The following is a 12,935-nucleotide window of genomic DNA, read 5'->3' as shown; positions in this document are numbered from 1 at the left end:
AAAAACGCATCTCAGAGGAAAATGGTCAAAACATAGCAAGCTGGAGAAGAAAAAACCCAACGGCAGTGCAGACCAGAAAGGGTGTGTGTACTGCCAGCAACCCAGGAAGCACACGGCCATGAAAGTACGGTACCATCTTCCACCTGACAGCCTGGAGATTAAGAAGATGGACATCCCGACTGCAATGGGTGGATTAGTGGCCTCGATGTCTGTCAGAGCCAGGGAAACAACCACAGTCACAGAGAAGAAAGGGCTCAGGAAAAACTGTAGTTACATTTCTAACAGGCTGGTGGAAGCAATATTCAGATTTGCCACCTCCCAGGTCAGCAGTCGTGAACTGGGGAGACAGTGCACTCAGTGTGATTCACTGACTGCATTTCAGCACGACGGCTGGGGAAGTGGAATGGGGACTGGAGGTTAGATCACGTTTGGGTGACAGCATTCAGGGATCACGGGTCACAGTTCAGCACGTCCACACGTGAGCACATACACGGATGCTCCCAACTGTACAGTCTACGTAGTTAGGACTCATACATCAACTTTTCCGTTGGCTTGAAAATTCTTTAAAAACACTGGGGAAAAATAGGTCTAGGTTTTTTTTTTTAGTTTATTTATTACTTATTTATTTATTTGGCTGAGTTGGGTCTTAGCTGCAGCACGAGGGATCTCCATTGCTTCACAAAGCAACATGCAGGCCATAGAGGACAGGGGTTTCAGTAGTTGCGGAGCACAGGCTTAGTTGCTCTGAGGCACGTGGGATCTTAGTTCCCCAGCTGGGGATTGAACCCAAGAGTCCAGCATTGCAAGCCGAATTCTTATCCACTAGACCACCAGTGAAGTCTCCAGGGCTAGGTTTAAATGAAATACATGATTCCCTCACCCCCACAACTGACATCTTTGTGGAATTTAAGCTTAAATTCCATACTCTGAGCATCTGACTAGCAGAATTTAGCCATGAAATCCTTCATGCTGAATTTAGGGTTCTAGCAAACTAAGTTTTCTACTCTAGCATACTTTACACGTGGCAGGTACTCACCAAATCAGGGACAAACACTAGAAAATGTGCTTCATTTTTGAATCTGAAGTGCATTTAAAACACTCCTCCCCCCTCTCTGTGGTTGCTCCAAATGATTCATCAGATTATCTGAGTAAAAAGAGTGTCTCTTGTGAGTTGCTGCTGCCCAGTCTGCTCTCTCCTTCCAGACAGTTGTCAGCAAGGGGATCAGGAGTGGTGGGAGGGCAGCGGGAGAGTGGGGGTCCCTCTCCCAAGGACCCTACCACAGCAGAAGGTGACTGACGAGGCTCAGGGGGAGGCAAGGAAGGACATGGGTGAGGGAGAGACGGGTCCTGCTTCTAAAACTGCTCATCCCCACTGGCATCATGGTGTCACTCCCTGGAGGGGCAGATTCCAGAAAAGAGGATCAGGAAACAGCTTGCACCCCAACAGCTGACACTGGATGGTGGTACCCCAAGACCAGACTGGTAGACGTGCTGTCCTAGTGAGCCCAGGCTGCCATGAAGACCTCAGACCAGGGGTGGGACTGCAACCACACACATTCGTGCCTCATGGTTCTCAGGCTGCAAGTCTGAGTGTTGTTGGCAAGGAGGGTTCCTGGTGAGGAACCTCTTCCTGGCTTGCAGACCTTCTCACCATTCCTCGCGTGGTGGGAGAAAGAGAGATTCTGGTGCCTCTTCCTCTTCTTAAAAGGCCATCATCCTATCGGATTAGGACCCCATCCTCATGACATGATTTAACCTTAACTACCTCATCACTGGAGGCATCTCCAAATACCATCATGTTCAAAGAATTAGGGCTCCGACATTTGGATTGGGGGAGACACAAACATTCAGCCCATAACATATATGATCCTAGCACACAGGAGCAAAAGTCCTGACTGTTCCACCTGACCAGGGCCCCTATGCAAAACATGTCACGGAGAAACAGGCAAGACGCTGGATCAGGGCATGATGGTGCTTCTCCTCATCAACACTGGCCTCCCTAGAAGGTCACCCCACTGCCAGCCCCACACTATGGGCCAGCGGCCCCATGAGTCCTGCCCCATGCACGCCCTCAGTCATGGTGGTTTATAGACAGGAAGGCTTAGAGGGGGCTGCTGAGGGGGCGGAGGCCTTGTGGGGAGCCACAGCTGCCCCAATTCCCACATGGGTGGCAGGAGAAAAATCCTCCTCGATTGCAGAGTAGAGCATACTCGGTGCTGCTTCGAGCCCCACTCCACTTCAACCACCGACCAGGGTGCCCGCATGCCTTACCAGGTGGTCACAGGCTGGCTGGAACGCATTGGTCCCGCACACGTAAAGGGTGTTGGTGCTGAGTGGCTGCAACACACGGATGTAGTTGAGGCATTCTGTCTACAGGGAAGAGACACGCACGGGTCAAGCACTGTGCAGGTTCCACTGGACGCCAACAATCCCAACGGCTCACCCTGCTCGCTCTAGAGCAGGGACCAGTCCTGAGCACATGCCCGACAGCAGCTCCTCACAGCTCGCTGACCACCTCAGGCCTCAGATGCCTTCCATTTCCACAGGCCAGCCCTGCTCTGCCTGGCACAGTGCAGGCAGGCTCCATGAGATCTGACCCCAGATCTGGGCAATCCTATTTGTGCAGCTGGCCCGTGTGCTTCAATTTCTGCAGGGTTCATGGGCTGCTGTCAGGTGCCAAATGGACTTTACCCCAGTCACTGATTTACACGCAGCAAAGACGTGCTGGCCAGAAAGCAAGGCGAGCTGACCCTGGATCTCAGTGGATACCCAGCACAGGAAAAATGCATTTGCTCTTAGAGAACACACAAACCATTCACTATGATGGCAGACCCATGCGGGTGTGTGCTGTGCAGAGTTCCCTCTGCCTTCCTTTTCTCTGGGGGGCCCTACCCTTGACAACCTAATGCATGCAACTGGAAACAGTGCTGCTCAGGAGAGGGGTGTGCCCAGCCCGCCCAGCTCAGGGGAGAGGCAGGACTAAGGAGGGGCTCCCAGCCTGGCTGTACATCAGAGAGGCCCATCAGGAAAACCAGATGCCACTGAGGAACCCACTTGGCTATTTTAGACTGAAATGCACTGGGATTATATGTGGTAGCATCTGAAATTATCTCCATTCAGGAAAGGCTTCTTTTGCCATGATTGTTTTTAAACTGGTTGGGAAGTAATTCATACTCCATGAAAGAACTGGGAGGGACCCTTGTCCGCTGTACGACCTCCACGTGGGCCCAGCCCAAGTGCCTGTTGTAACTTAGGTCTAAGATAACTCCCTGCGACACCTGTTATTACATTGCAATGCCTGCATTTTCCCTTGTTTCCAATTTAGTGACTTTCGTGACAGTGCTTAGTATTTTGCTAAAAAAAAAGTTTAGCCCAAATTTCTGTTTTTGTTTAAATTTTAATTGTTTTGAAATTAGCCACCAACTACTGAAACTGACCATAACTGAGCTGTCTTAACCAATGACCAGGGAAGATGGGGCTCTTATACTTTGAGACTCTGACGTGGGCCCAGCAGGTGGTGGTAACCCAGAATTCTGGAGGGAGATGGACATTCAGCCCAGTGTTCCCCAGATGGACCAGGCTGTGCTTAGTTGCTCAACTGTGTCCAACTCTCTGTGACGCCATGGACTATAGCCCACCAAGCTCCTCTGTCCATGTGATTCTTCAGGCAAGAATACTGGAGTGGGTTGCCATGCCCTCCTCCAGGGGAATCTTCCCAACCAAGGGATTGAACCTGCATCTTCAGAGTCTCCTGCACTGCAGGCAGATTCTTTACCCACTGAGCCATCGGGGAAGCCCCATGCTGAGGTGCCCAGCATGAGGTACCTAGAGAAGGAGCAGAACCTCCAGGAATGGATAGATGTTGCCAAAAATCCTACAGCAACCCCTCCAGGCCACTGCTGTTCAAGGGAAGCACAAGCCCTCCCTGCGTTTTACACCTTTAGCCGGCAAACATCAGACATCATTTTCTATAGTCAAAGTTTCAGGCCATTTGGACCAACTAAACTCAGATAGACTTTAAAGTAATTTTCAAAAGCCTGGTATGTTTGGCACTGGCATTGAGAGCCCCAAGCTCACCATTTGGGAAAAGAGAGATGACCTGCAGGATCAGCAGCAATGAACACTCTGGGGCTACTCCGCACAAGTCGGGGCACTGGGGAGAGTAAAACAAGTAAGCCGTTCCCCAGGTGGTCTCTGAAGCTTGCAAAAGAAATTACCTGTTTTGACTTCCCCTTTTCTGCACATCTTGCTTTTTTATCTTCTGAAACCTTCCAATAAGCCTGTGAGGAAGAACCAAAGAGTCCATTTCAGTGCATGTTCCCCCTTTAATAAAAAGGACAGACTGGTATATAAATACACAGTTTACAAAGCACACATTGGTATTTGAAACATAGGTATTCCCTGAGGCATTAACACCTCCGATTACAAAGTGAGGCTCAGAGCAGACACTGCTGCACGTGAGCAGCAGGGGCTTCAAGAGTGTTCTGTGATCCTCACCCTACAGCCTGAAAGGGGGTCTGGGAGGCAGTTCCCAGATGACCATTACTCACTGCAAAACAACTGCGGAAACAAAACGACTGAAGTGGGGAGAATGAGTCATCAAAAACCTAAACTGCAGGCATTCTCTCTCTTTTTTGGGGGAGCGGGGTGCACACCACACAGCATGTAGGATCTCAGTTCAGCGACCAGGGATGGAACCCTTGCCCCCTGCAATGGAAGTGCAGACTCCTAGCCATGGGACAGTTGGGAAGTCCCTAAATAAACTGCAGGCACTTTCAAACATCAAGTGGGTGTTTTCAACCATTCAAAAGTGATTTTCGAGTCCAGTAAAAAGTCTTGATATTTACTTGCTCAGCGGAACAGCAGGGTTACGACGCTTTAAATTTTCTGTGATGGCAGCAGGTGAAAGAGATGGAGCCAAGCAGCTTCCTCAGGTTGAGCGTCTTTCTGCTGAGACTTGGGTTCCTGCTCCTTCTACACCAGGTGGGCGGGCACTCAGGCCAGCAGGTGCCTTGGCCCCTTACCCCCCCAGGGAAGCAACAGTCTTGCCTCACTGAAGGCTCCCACACTCCTGCCTCACTGTCCCCAGACGCCATATCTGCCCATGTGATAGTCCATCTCTGACACAATACATTTTCCCCCAGAAAACCGAAGCTGGCTTCAGGCACTCGGGGGTCAGGAAGCAGCAGGGGGAGCTTCTCCACAGCAGTGATGTGAACCCCCCAGGGACGTGTCTTCAGAGAAAGGGGGGCCCTCATCAGGACCAGGACGCGTGAAAGCAGAACAAAGTCCCATTCCAAACAGTAGCTTTATTTTGCAATTAAAATGTACACAATTTCGTCATCTACAGGCAATGCCTGAGGATATGGGAACATGAACTCCGACAGGCCTTTAACCACGTTCTCGGGGGTTTCACTGAAGCTTGGCCTGGGGTCCTTTCACTTTTTTTTCTCTTTCACGTCAACAGGGCCCAAGCTTCTCGGTCAGTCTGAGGGGCCACAGTCAGGGCATTAACAGAGCAACAAAGACTCTAACTGAGCATCTATGAGCCTAGTGGAACCAGGGTGCTCCCAGCATGGGATTCTGAAAGGCGGTGTTGGCCTGAGTTGTCGAGGAGAGTGGGGTTTGACCAACACCAGGAGTAGGGCTGAGAGGGAGTCAGACCATGAGCACCCCTCTGCTCTAAGCGCCTTACAATTTTAAACACTTTATTTTCACAGCATAATGACTGCAATCTCATTTCTGTGAAACAGAAACTAAGCACTATGCCTGCCTCTGGAGATGAAGACAAACACAAGAAAATAAGAGAGGTCTGGGGCAGAAAATGCCTAAGATGAGTGTGGGCCAGCTTGATTTCAGAAAACAAGAAAATTACACCAACCACTTGGTGGTGTTTAAGGACTCAGGAGCCTAGGAGAGACTGCCAGAGGTTAGCAGGGCACAGTCTGAGCGCTGAGTAAGGGTCAGGCTGCAATGGCTTGAGACACTTCAAACGTTTAAATCCACGAGTCATGGTCATACTAAAAATAGTCTCCAAACCTACTGTCTCCCTTCAGAGAGAGCTTACTCATTAATTTGAAAACTAGTAAAGAAAGGCATAGATTTTAAGCTCTGATCCTGCCATTTCTGCGGGAACAAGCCTTGGGAGATGTGAATAGCTGGCGATGGGCAGTTCCCCTTCACAGACAATATTCCAGTGCACAGATGGAGAAGGTAGGGGTGAAATGTCCCATTCTGCAATTCTTGGTGTGCTCTAGACTACAGCGGTCAAGAGGAAGAATGCCCACCTGGGAGGAGGATCCTGCCTCTCACAGGAGCCAGCCCAACACTGGGGGCCTGACAGGACTGAAAGCAGCTTTCCTAGAAAGTGGCCGAGGGTAGCTTCTGCAAATGGAGATTCAATGGCAGAGTGCCCGGCCACACAAACAGTCTGATTTCAATCCAAGCAAACTGAAGAGTCAAACATCATTAATGTGAGAGTCCATGAACTTTGAACACTATTTGATGACATTAATTGTCAGAATGCAGTAATGATATTCTGGAAAAAAAGAAAAAAGGAGTCCCTACCTTTAGGAGATGCTCTGGGAAACTTTTGGGGATGAAGAACATGTGGTTGGGAGTTGCTCCCACAGGGTGCAGAGGACAATGACAGGGATGAGAGGATGGGGGTGAACCCTTGTCCTGCAGGAGCCTCGAGGGGGTACAGGGGTCATCATATCACTCCCTCTGCTCCCGTGTGTGCCTAAGATTTTCCGTAGTAAAACATTCAATAATCCAAGATAAAAAGAGGGTCATCCCCGGGTGAGCTGCAAGCCTGGGGAGGACACAGGCTGCCAGGGGAACACCCTGAGATGGGGCTCGTGGACACGGGGCAGGAGGGGAGCTTCTGGATAACAGTGCCCTTGGCCCTGGTGGGCAGGGCGGCTGCTCACTGGCTGTGCAGGATGGTCCATGGGACCAGCCACTGGGGTGAGGCTGCATGGCCAAGAAAGGGAATGCCACCCCAGGAAGAGCCCAGTGTATGGACTTGAGGAGAAAACGCTGGAAAGAAAAAGACAGCAGGGGCACAGGGAGCCCACACCATACCTCATGCTGCTTCTTGGAGATGTTGTGAGCGTTTAAGGCAAACACGGCTTCCCGGGCACCCACAAACAAGGTGTCCTCATTCTCACTCAGCAGCAGGGCTGAGTAGTTGAAGATGCCCGGCTCGTGAAACTGCACCAGCTGTACCTCTGGGGAGGGCAGGGCAAGAGGAGAACGTATCAGGTATTTCTGAGCCTGGACACATCCGGAGCACCCAGTCTCCCTCGAGTGCACTGCCGACCCACCAGGGCCATGCCTGGGGTCTGCTACCACGGTGGCCAGGCCCGGGCCAAGGCCAGAACTCAGGCACCTTTGGGTGCAACAGACCGGCCGAGGCCACCACCAAGTGTGAGGCCACCAAGTAGCCATTGCGCTTGACCAGTGTTGTGGCATGACTTCCCTTCCTGCTCCCTCCAGCCCAGCTGAATTCCAAACCCGGCAGTGTGACCTCCCAGGAATGTGACCTTCTAGGAATATGACCTTGAGGCAGTATGACCTTATGATGTCCCAGGAGAACTCAGACCAGAACCTTAAACTGCTGACAACTGCGGTTCCCTCTGCTTCCCATCAAACTCTTATCTATGTGTATTTAATCACCCACAGATGAGGTTTATAAAGAATATAGCTATTTAGCATTTTCTTATTCAGAAAAAATCATTTATCTCAAAGTCTTATAAAAAAAAAATCTATTGCAGTGATTTAACCGAGCATTTTCTAAGGATAACCACCACAAACTTTAACAAAGCAGAGTAGCAGGTGACTTTTTCACTTATTAGGTAATTGCATCAATAGCTATTTATGAATATGAGGAATTTAAGGACTAGCTATTTAGAAGTAATATAAATGTATTGACACTCTTTCCTAGGGAGCTATTTCTTCTTTTTGACCACCCCAGCATCAATTTTAAGCTTGGCTTTCCACGTATCACCAAGTTCTGCTTTTATTGAAGGCTTAGGTATTCTCGCTTTTTCCTCTTCTAATTTTCCAGTGTTGAAGAAAGATGTGCATGGGGTAGAGTCTCTCCCAGCACACAGTGCCTGGAATTCTGCACAAGACAGCTGAGTCCTGCAAGCACAGCTCGCTCAGGACCACGGAGTCAGAAAGACTGCGGGGTCCCAAGGCAGAGCTCTCAAGACAGAAAATTACAGAGAAGCCAATAAACAGCAAATGGAAACAATTAGCCTGAAGCTCAGCTCCACACACTGCCTACTACAAACAGTACTCGGTGTGCTTTGTGCCTGGGCGGTGTGCACCAAAGATCGTCAGGCACAAAGAAGATAAACTTCCTTCACGCGCGCCTCCTGACTTAGAAACCAAATCAGGGGGCCAAGAAGAAGCCCTGCGAGTGTCTCCAGGTGTCAGAGCATCTCCCCAAAGTGGGAGTACGGGCCCTTTGTCCACAAACAAGGGCCAAGAATATGGACCCAGCAGCCAAGGGCACCCATGCTTCTCCACACCAGAGCAGGGAGCAGGGCGCCCATCCTCGTCAGGTACTGCCAGCACCTGCCACCGTTCTGCCCTCACCTCTGTGCTCCCAAGTGATCCTAGGTACGGGAGCAAATGCCACAGCCGTCCCAAACACCACGGCGAGGGCGGTGAGCAGCCCCCCAACAGGGCCACACATCCTCATCGGTCGGGGCTTCAGCGGGGGCTTCAGCAGCAAATGCTGGCGGGCAGCGGAGCCCACAGAGGGGGTCTAGGTGGTGGCCGCTCAGAGCCGCAGTGCAGCCCGGAGCTGGTGGGTGGCACGAGCCCGGAGGCTCCGCATTTCTCAGCACTCACTCTGGGTGAGGTCGGCTGCTCCACCAGTGCAAACGTGAAAGGCTGTGCTGCTCTACAGCCTTCTGAAGAAATTCTGGAAGAAAGTGCAAAGGAAAGGATGCAAGTCAGGATGTGTGGCAACAACGCCTGCTTTCTGTTCTCTCAACATCACCGCCCCCGCCCCTACCCCCCGCCCATGGCTCTGCTTTCGCCACAGCCTCAGCCACGGACTCTTCTACGGAGGAACAGGGTGGTGAGACGTAAGGGGCCTCCTGAGAGGGACAGCCCCACACAGACATTGCACCCCAGAAGGCGCTACAGTCAGGGCTTTCTGCTCCTCAGACTGGCCTAGAATGCAGGACAGACACAGGGACCCGACCAGCAGGACAAACACATGCCTGGCTGCCCAGCTTCTTCCCTGTGTGGGCACCGTGCGCAGCTGGTAAAGTGATGGGAAGGAAGGGAACGGAACTGGGGTTTCAGTTTCCTATGGAGACTCTGGCTTCCCAGTTCCTGTAATACTCATCAAGGATGATGGCCAGAGCTAAGACCAGAGAGCTGGGTAGAGGCTGAAATGTGTAAGCACACACACCTGTGCAAGCACACATGTGCATAAGTACAGACATGTACACACACACCACATACACACACGTAGGGCCAGGTCGTGCAGGAACAGCTGACCTCCTGCAAGGGACAGGGCCATCCTGATGCCACCTCATGGAAAGAACAGGCCTGTGCTTAACAGAGAAACTTGGGGCTGGGGGTCCCCAGGTCTCCTGGCGCCCACCCTCTGTCCCTGCCCCGTGACCGCCTAAGTCCGGCTGCTGCCTGCTCAGACCGTGCACCATATGCGAGGTGAATATGGTGAATGTGCCTGCAGGTGAACCTGAGGACATCAGTGAATCGGAGCAATTATCGATAACACTGGGGTCTGCCTCTGACCCAAGGCCCCACCAGAAACCCAGTGAACCTCTGGGATGGACTCGTTCCCGGCTTCTCAGGAAAGGTTTAAAGCAAAACACTGACCTGAGCAGAGGCAGGACCCTTGCCAACTACACGTGAGGAACAGAGTGCAGCGGAACTCCTGCATTCTCTACAGGCTGCCCCCAGGGCCTCCCAGCGCAGCCCACAGGCACTCAGTCCCCTCCTCACGCTGAGCGCCCCTTTCTACAAAATGGGGCAGCAGCTGTCTCTCCCCTCCCCCAAGAGTCAGTCACCCTCACCTCCTCCTCTTCCTTCCACCCCCACCAAGCCAGCCCACTTCCACCCCTCCCGGTCCAACTGACACCCCGAGGCCCTCCCTTTCTAGAACTTTCCCCTTGCCCCACCATCACTGTCAGCCTCCTGACCACTCCTCAGGATGTCTGAAGGACAGCCAGCCCCTCACTCCCTCTCCAGCGGCCCTCTCCCGGCTCAGCCTCCCCAGACCTCCCTCAACTTGCCCCAGGTCAGTGCCTGACCACCTGCCTGCCCTGCTGCCCTCGGACATATTCAGATCAGATCAGATCAGATCAGTCACTCAGTCGTGTCGGATGTCTTAGACCAGACCAAACCACTCAAGAGGGTTTGGGGAGACGTTTTGGCTTCCCGTTAACCTGGTTAAGTCACCACCTCCAGGAAGCGCTCCTGGCTCCTTCCTCATTTTGCCTGGGTAGTTATCTCTCATACCCCTGGTGTGTTTATCTGGCTCCCAAAGCCTAGCAGGGAGCACAGCTCACCCTCCACAGTGCTCTGGGGGGGGGGGTCTTTTTTAAATTGCATTTACTTTTGATGTGTAACAAGGGGCACTACCACCCCAGCTCCACTTCACCAAGGAAGGAATCACAGGGGACTTCAGGTGAGCACTTGCCACGGGGGAGATGCTGGGCAAGGGCCAGACACTAGGGGCCAGGCCACATCTGCCCGCCCAGCTTCCCTGCTCAGGCACCGTTCTGCACCTCCTCCTCCAGCCCGAAGGTGGCCTGGCCAGGCTCCCTGCCTCCACCCAGAGTCTGTTCTCTATCCCGACTACCTATTAATCAAGGAGTACACCGAGTCCGTTTCCTCCAGGGACTGGCCTATCCTAGGTGGAGGCGGGCACCTCTTGTCAACAAACGGCTTGGATGAGCATTATTTTCAGTATTTTGATTCCTGGAGACTCTGTCCCAGGTCTTCGAGCCTGGCATAGTGGCTTGAAAGCAGCCACAGCTGATGCATGAATGGAGGCATGGCTTTGCGCCAACACAGCTATCACAGGATGGGCCCTGGGCTACAGGCCAAGCCCACGGGGATGCAGCCCAGACAGTGACAAGGCCGCAACCCACACTGAACGCAACACAAGATACACCAGGAGGCTGAGGAGGCTAGCAGGGGAAGCAGAGAGGGCTGCCTCCCAAGGAGCCAAGTCTTACAGGGGCCCACCATGTGGGTCACACGTCACCCTCAGCCTGGACCCAGGGTGGGGTCCCTACTCTCCAGCCCTTAGTAAGGAAGTGAGGTACAAGGTGGGTCCAGAAGCCCAGGCCAGGCGAGAGGCTCCGAATGGGACGCATTCAGCAATCCCAGAGCGTCCAGTGCAGACTAAATACACCCACAGAAATCCTACGCAGCTGTTTGGACACCAGGCCCTGGGGGACCTGTCAGGGTGGATGACGCTCCCAGCTCGGGACGCACCGGACGCGCTGAGCTCATTCCCAGGCCGTGTCCACCACCACTGGCCCAAAAAAGCAACGCTCATCCCCCACCCTGAACTCGCCACAGCCTCCCACCCCCGCGCTTGTGCTTCTGTTCTTGCTTCATGGCGTAGAGACTGCTGGCTTCCTGTCCCAGCGCCCATGTCCCTTCATTCTAACAGTACCTTGATTCTCCATAGGAACGGCAGTTTGGCCAGTTTCCCTGGAGGCCGTTCTGGACAAAGAACTGTGAACAGAAGTTAGAGAAGGTAGGAATTCCAGGAAAGCTTCTTCAAGGAGGCTGACTCAACTTTATTTAAATTTTTTTTTTTTTTGGCTTCAGCCTTTCCTCCTTTTGCTGCCTGAAACTCAAACTTGATGGCTGGAGCTCTGCCAGCCACCTTGTGAACATGAAGGTACATGACAAAAATCTCGTTCTAAGAACAGCCAAGTAGAAATCCAGAAAAACTGAGGACCCACACAACATCCTGAAGACTGTACACCTGCTTTCTCCTGCCTACCTCTAGACTTGATAATAAATTATTAAGCTCTTTAAATTACTGTGTTTTTCTTCTAGATCTGTTGCCAGCAGTTGTATATAATTACAAACTGACACAACCTCTTTGTAACACATTTACCAAACAGAAGCAGCAGCCAGAATAATGTTTTTAATGTAAATCAGAGCATATCATTTCCCTACGTGGAATGTTTCTCCCTCAGATTAAACCCAAGCACATGGACTTGGCTGACCTTCTATCCAGCGTCTGCCATTTCATTTTCCCTTCACATTTTGGTCTCAGCCATTTCTGGATATGCGGAGTTGCAAAGAACTGGACATGACTGAGCGACTGAACAACGAGGGCCACCTGCCTCGTGTCCCCAGATGGCCTTTAAAAAAACCCACATGAACAGCCAAAGGTCAGGAGGGTCCACGTCACACACAGTTGACTCCTCTTGGGGGAGGGAGTGTGGGGGCCGAATGTTTAGCTTTATGATATTGAAAGGGTTTGATGTTTGCTCTTTTTCAATAAGTGTGCATTGTTCTGTATGATTTTAAAGTGCAAAGCACAGAGCACACGCACAGAGACACGCAGCCTCGATGCACTCAACCAGGGACACTGACTCTGAGACTGCTGACGGGAGGTTGCGTTAAGAATCAAAGCCTTAATTTTCAATGGATACAACTGGACAGAGCGCCCATCCTGCCGGCTTCCGTGGGTGTTTCTGCTGGGAGCCGAGGCTCTGGAGTGCACATTTAGCCTCCCCCACATCAAAGTGTCACACTGAGACAGGAGCCCATTAGAAAGACAAGGTCAGTACAATGTCACACCCATTACCTAACACGTAATTGTGCTGGTTCAGGCGGAATGCACGACCCCACTTTAAATGTCAGGAGAATGGAACCCCAAGGGGTCTCTGAGCCCATCCCTCAGAGGCTGT

General features: G+C 51.9%; 1 protein-coding gene across 10 annotated transcripts in view; it reads right to left on the bottom strand.

The window, feature by feature from the left end:
- Nucleotides 1–12,935, bottom strand: part of SEMA4D (semaphorin 4D) — a 127,214-nt gene that overhangs the window by 29,370 nt on the left and 84,909 nt on the right. For 9 of the 10 annotated variants that reach the window (XM_061426305.1, XM_061426304.1, XM_061426307.1 and 6 more), the window contains 4 exons: nt 8,608–8,938; nt 7,087–7,232; nt 4,218–4,280; nt 2,272–2,370 (listed from right to left, as the gene is read on the bottom strand). In XM_061426305.1, the coding sequence (XP_061282289.1) occupies nt 2,272–2,370; nt 4,218–4,280; nt 7,087–7,232; nt 8,608–8,713 (414 nt within the window). In that variant the 5' untranslated portion in view covers nt 8,714–8,938. Of the gene's footprint in view, nt 1–2,271; nt 2,371–4,217; nt 4,281–7,086; nt 7,233–8,607; nt 8,939–11,680; nt 11,705–12,935 lie in introns of those variants that run through there. The other variant, XM_061426302.1, reaches the window with a different exon arrangement.

The sequence above is a fragment of the Bos javanicus genome, chromosome 8 (assembly GCF_032452875.1).
Source record: "Bos javanicus breed banteng chromosome 8, ARS-OSU_banteng_1.0, whole genome shotgun sequence".
In the NCBI taxonomy this organism is placed as follows: Eukaryota; Metazoa; Chordata; class Mammalia; order Artiodactyla; family Bovidae; genus Bos; species Bos javanicus.
Note: the sequence above shows the minus strand (reverse complement) of the source record. Positions and strands in the feature narration are given on the sequence as shown.